The sequence below is a fragment of the Amphibalanus amphitrite genome, unplaced genomic scaffold (assembly GCF_019059575.1).
Source record: "Amphibalanus amphitrite isolate SeventyFive unplaced genomic scaffold, NRLGWU_Aamphi_draft 000324F_arrow, whole genome shotgun sequence".
Taxonomy (NCBI): Eukaryota; Metazoa; Arthropoda; class Thecostraca; order Balanomorpha; family Balanidae; genus Amphibalanus; species Amphibalanus amphitrite.
The window spans coordinates 396,032-402,056 of NW_024881819.1; the positions used below are offsets into that span (position 1 = coordinate 396,032).

Here is a 6,025-nt window from a genome sequence, read left to right on the forward strand (position 1 = left end):
CGCCATCGATCCGTTCAGTCAGGACGGATCCCACAGTCGTGTTGCACGCGTCCGTATACAGCACGAATGTGCCCTGGAACCTAGGCAGGGACAGCACGGGGGGCGAGGCCAGGATATCCTTGAGTTGAGTGAAGGCGTGACGCATTTCAGCTGTCCAGACTACTCTGCCAGGTGTGATCGCAGCGTTCCTGAGTGGCTTGGCTATCTCGGCATAGCCCTCGATGAAGTTGGCGTAATAGCCACACAGCCCCAAGAAGCTGTTCATGTCTGAGTCGGTAGCGGGTTCTGGCCACGTGAGGACCTTGTCCACGTTCCGGGGATCCGGCTTCACCCCTGCCTCTGACACGGAGTGCCCGAGGAAGGTGACCTCGTTTCTGGCCAAGTGGCACTTTTGGGGTTTGAGTTTGAGACCAGCTTCTCTGATACGTCCGAATACGTCCCTTAGCGTCTCCAGGTGCTCATGCTCGGTCTTGTTGAAGAGGATTATGTCGTCGAGATATACAAGACATGTCCGGGTGTCTAGACCAGCTAGAACAAGCTCCATCAAGCGCTGGAACGTACCGCCAGCGTTCTTGAGGCCCATGGCCATTACCCGGAACTGGTGCAGTCCTCTCCCCGTTGTGAAGGCCGTCTTCTCACGGTCTTCGGGGGCGATTTCCACCTGCCAATACCCTGTGGCCAGGTCGAGTGTGGTGTACCACCGTGCCCCAGCCAATGAATCCAGAGCGTCATCGACCCGTGGAAGCGGGTGCGCCAGTCCTCTTGTTACGCTGTTGACAGCCCTCATATCCACGCAGAAACGAAACGACCCGTCCTTTTTGCGCGCGAGGACCACGGGAGAGCACCAGGGACTGTCACTGGGCTCTATAACCCCGTCTCGCATCATCTGCTCCTTCTGGCGCTCGACCTGTTCTTTTATCGAGGCAGGGATCCTCCGAGGGGGCTGACGAATCGGAGGTGCGTCCCCCGTATCGATGCAATGCTGGGTTAGATGGGTACACCCGATGTCCCCTGAGTGGCGGCTAAATATGTCTTGGTATTCACCCACCAGGCGCTTCAGTTCAGCTTTCCCCTCCGCGGACATCTCGGAACTCTCCACGTCGACAACGGGGGAAGCGGACACACGCCGGCCCTCCCCGTCATCAGACGTGCCGAGAAGGTCCGCTTCCATCGGCCCAACGCATGTCATGGCGTGGCCGTCGTTGGTCCGCTTGTCGTCACACAAGTCAAACTCGTTGTCGCCCCCAGGAAGAATCGAATGCAGAGTACCGACGTCACTCTCCTTGAGCATCCTGACCTCCTCAAAGCTGGCATTGGTCAGTCGGATTGGAATGGTGCCGTCAGAGTCAACCGTTACCACCTCCCTAGGAATAAGGATGCTCTCCCTCTCTGCTGTGTGGCTGGGCTCGAAGACACCACACAGAGACGACGGATTACGCATCTTCCCATCGAGAGGTGCGACCTTGGCTGGAACGATAACGGCTGACCGGGCCGGAACAACAGCTACGGCTGTCAGCAGCACCCTTGCGCGAGTGGGCCTTATCTCGCTGTATGTCGGAAGGGGGATTGACATGCCCGCCAGCCTGAGGATCCCCTGCTGGTCGTCGATAATGGTACCGTATCGGCAGCAGAAATCACGGCCCAGCACGATGTCGTACACGAGGCCGCCCACCACTGCGACACTGGAGCATGTGAATGCCTGCTCGCGGATCTGGATAGGCACCTCATTGAGGACACCTGCAATGTGGAGGGGCTCCCCTCCAGCTCCTCTCGCTGGTCGGGAGGGGCTGTTCATTTTACACCCGAACTCCCGCTGTAACTCTTCTTGTAGACCGTCACGGAGCATGGTGAAGTCGGCTCCGGAATCCACCAGGGCCCACACTTCTCTGCTCCCAACCTGTGCTTTGACCACCGAAGCGGTGAGTCGGGACCCCGCTGGACTCCGGGCCGACGCTTGTCCCCCAGCGCCGGCCATTAACAGTTTCCCGACGGGCCGGACAACGGGGCAGGGAGACTACTTCGCGGTGTGGCGGGGTCTGTTTCCCGAGGAGCAGCGGTACCCGCCAGCCTGCGACAGTCCACCATCCAGTGGCCACTCCCCCCACATCCCAGGCAGAACGGCTGCTCTCGGCGAAAGTTGGTACGTTCGCCCGAGTGTGGGCACTCGCGGGCATAGTGGGTGCCCTGTTCGCCGCACGTCCAGCAGCGACCTCGTCGACTTCCCGGCCTCTCCCCGGCGTTCTGGGGCGCTCCCGGTACTCTTCCAGCTCGACCACCCATACCAGCTCGACCGCCCATGACGGCATTACCCTGCTGGCCGCCGGCCTGGAGTTCACTCACCGTCCGCTGAATTGCGTCGAGACGACGCTCGAGCGCAACCAGCGGGCCGAAAAACTCTCCGTGGCTCGAAGGACGGACGGCCGGGAGCGCACCGAATGCCGCCTCTGGACCGGTATACTGCATTGGATGCCACGTCTCCTGGCACAGTCCGTCGCTCTCCATGCGAGCTCGGCCGACGACTCCGGAGGGCGGGGTCTCCGGTGGCTGGTTGGGCGGCCAAACGCCGCTTCTCTCCACCACAGGACCAGAGGACGAGGTCTCCAGCGAGCGGGAGGGCGGGCAGATGCCGCTTCCTCCCATTGCCGGGTCTCCCGATCCGCCCTGAACCCGGCCAACCGCGGCGCAGTCTACCGAGACCGGTGCCGCAGCCGCCACTGATCGCATCCCAGCTGCGGCCTGCCTCATTGCGCCGAGGGTCGCCCGACGTTTGTGTAGGGCACTGGCCTTGTCGACGGCGGCCTGCAGTGTGCGTAGATCCTCGCCACACAACTGATCCTGCAGCCGCTCGTCGTGCAGTCCGCAGAGAAATCGACTTGTTAGGTTCGACTGTACCGACACATCGCCGTCACCTACCTTCGGGTAGGCGGCACGACCCAACAGACGGATCCTGTCAGCGAAATCCGCTACGGACTCCCCTGGCCCCTGCATAGCGCCAGCTAATTCCGCCTGGGCCTGAAGAATCCCGACGTCGGTCCCAAAACGCGCCGCCAAAGATTCTTTAATCTTTGCATAGCTGGCTTTATCCTTTTCAGGGAGCGATGCGTAAGAGTCGAGAGCTTTCTCCTCGAGTAGCGCCGCGAGGCACTGAATGCGGTCAGCGTCAGAAAACGTGGCTGTTTGCGCCTCGAATCGACTCATCCATTGGTTCCAATTTTGCCCATGCGTCCCGGTAAATGGTTTAGTTTTGGTCAAAATAAGTAGTTTAGTGTCCATGGTTTCCTATGCTAGCGGGATACCGCTGAAGCTGCGGGCGAATGCCGACCACTCCGATACGGCAGGATAGGAACACAGTGGATAGGGCGCAGAAAAAAAAATATGGTCAAAAACGTTTATATTGCTTTGCACGTGCTGCGGCTACACGCCGGCTGGCACAAATGTACGTAATGGGGGAACAAACCCGATGAAAAGAGAAATAAGAAAAATTACTCACTCGACCTTTTTCTCACCTGAGACAGAGTGCGATCAGTGCTTCGTGTGTTGCCGCGATGCCACGGTTCTTGGGTCCTGCCGACCGCGCCAGATGTTACGCTCCGCCGTCCACCGACACAACACCGTTCACCGAACCACTCCTTGTATTTGCCGCGGCAGCCGACGCACGTCCCGTGAGCTCTTCTCCCGGTCAGGGCGGACGCCTGACTGCCCGGCGCCGCCGGCCGCTCCGCTGACCCGAGCTGGGTCTAGTCCCGCGGTCGTCCGCCAGGCGGCGGCTCCTTGCGGCGGCGGCGCCGGACCCCTACAATAGGCAGACACTCCACATACACTGTGGCTATTCCGTGTCTAAAGTCATTGCGAGTAAAAAAAAAAAAAAAACATACGTCAGGGTAAAAGACAATAAAAAGTCAAATCACACACCTATACATATACCAGACACTCGCCACGCACACAGACACACACACTCCATATGCAACCACACTTCCGTCAATCACAGCCACTCGTCAGTCCATCAGAAGAACGCCTTCACTGCTCTCTTGAAACTGCCGGGATCGAGGTCTAAAAGGGCAGCTGGCAGCTGGTTTAAAAGCGCCGTCGCTTGGTATGAAAAGGCACGCTGCCCAGCCGCAGTGCGTGTAACCGGTGGCCGTAGGCGGCGGTCGTTCCGGGTGGTGCGGTCACCACTGGCCCGCGACCCCGCGTTCGTGGTGAACAGCGAGGCGAGGACGGTCGGCTCACCGCGCGCAATGGCACCGCGCGCGACGGTCACCGCCGCGACCCGGTACATGTCAGAGGCCGATGTGAGGTGCAGGTCATCCCGCGCGCGAGACACGTGGTCGTACTTTTTGAGGCCGGTAATAACTCTTGTAGCGAAGTTAATAATTTTGAGAAGTCTGGTACAGTTGTCGGCAGAACAGTTTCCGTAAACGGATATGCAGTATCTCACGCGCGAGATGACCAACCCCTCAACAATAGTTTTCAGTGCGTGCTGCGGGAGGAAATGCCTCAAGTGGCGGAGACCGATCAGGAGGCCGGTACAGTGGCGAACCACGTCACTGACGTGTGCGTCCCAACTCAAGTGACGGTCAAATAGCACGCCTAGGTTTTTAACTGTCCGGCTCTCCTGGACGGTCCCGCCACCGACCCGTACGCTGACAGGGGGGAGGTTACGGGTGTTCTGACGGGTGCCGAGGAGAAGGATTTCAGTTTTGGATGCGTTGAGTTTTAAACCATGGGCATGGAACCAAGCAGACAAAGCGGAAAGGGTAGATTCCATGCGTTGGATGAGGTCAGGAAGATTGGCTTTGACATCGGACATCAGGATTTGGGTGTCGTCAGCGTACTGGGTCACATGGGCGTCCGGCGCGTGTAGGCTGAGGTCGTTGGAGAAGATGGTGAATAGGAGAGGACCAAGGACGGATCCCTGGAACACTCCCGTGGTGATAGGAAGGGGATTCGAGACCACTCTGGTGCCGGAAGGAGAGGAGATAGAGACTGACTGGGTGTGACCATGGAGGTACGAAGAAAACCAGGATGTATCAATGTTATATTGCTGGAGTTTGTTAACCCAGGAACGCCCAACTGGACATTTTTGTCCAACCGTGTCTCTCTGCAGTGCAGGGGACCCACAGCGTGCGACAGTGGAACCATCTTTTAACAGCGGCCGGTACAAGTCGAGAAAGATCCAGCAAAACGTTTTAGAATGATTCCGAGCTTATCGGTCCAGTTTTGAGCGACACGTCGAGCATCCAAGTCGCTCGCTGGATTTAGACCTCAAATCGCGATGACGTCACATGACGAAAGGTAAGATGTCATGGCGCTGGAGTATTAGCCAGGTAAATTAACAGTGTATTCATGTTTGGGAGACTTTGTCCCATGTTTTGATGCGCTAGCTTGTTCTCCCAGTTGCGTTGCATGATCATTAGAAAAGGAATTGCAAAAAATGGACAAAATTGTCCACGTGGGCATTGCTGTGTACAAAATAGAGCTGGCTTGCACAAATGCTTATTTGGTATTATCTGTTACAACACTTTCAATGGCTCCATTCCTGTTGCAGACACAAGACAGAGACACTGAATGATGTCCTTGACATGGTTGAAGAAGATGCCAGCGGAGATAAAGCGGACGTCATCCTCATCTCTCCAGAAGGTGACGTATCTGGCGGCTACTCCGGACCGGAGGACGAAGGCGAGGGCGACCCCGACCATCTTTCTGCCCCCATCCTGAAGTCTGAAGCTGAACTTCAGCGTCGCAGGAGTTCAAGGACTGAGACCACTCACCAGCCTACCGCGCGACGTCATCAAGCTCATCACACTGTGACGTGGATGAAGCCAGCGCCTTCATCGGGAAAGCCTACCAGGCTTTTCCCTGAGGCTAACTTCCGTCAGCCAGTTCTCGGGGATGAGTCCAAACGAACTGGTAACACTCTTCCTTGGTGACGAAGAGAGGATGACGAAGATGACGAAGACGAGATGACGAAGAGAGGATACGACGTGACAGGCACGATCCGGGAGAACCGCATCCCTGGCACGAC

General features: G+C 57.7%; 1 protein-coding gene across 1 annotated transcript; it reads right to left on the reverse strand.

Annotated features, from left to right (window-relative positions):
- Positions 1 to 1,974: 1,974 nt before the first annotated feature.
- On the reverse strand, positions 1,975 to 5,036 carry LOC122388487. Its single transcript, XM_043379633.1, has one exon. It carries the CDS (start codon positions 3,271 to 3,273, stop codon positions 1,975 to 1,977), a length of 1,299 nt encoding a protein of 432 aa, XP_043235568.1. The 5' UTR covers positions 3,274 to 5,036.
- Positions 5,037 to 6,025: the final 989 nt, after the last annotated feature.

Excerpts from the sequence above, each read along its gene's own strand:
- LOC122388487 (XM_043379633.1), bottom strand. The coding sequence starts at position 3,273 with ATGGACACTAAACTACTTATTTTGACCAAAACTAAACCATTTACCGGG.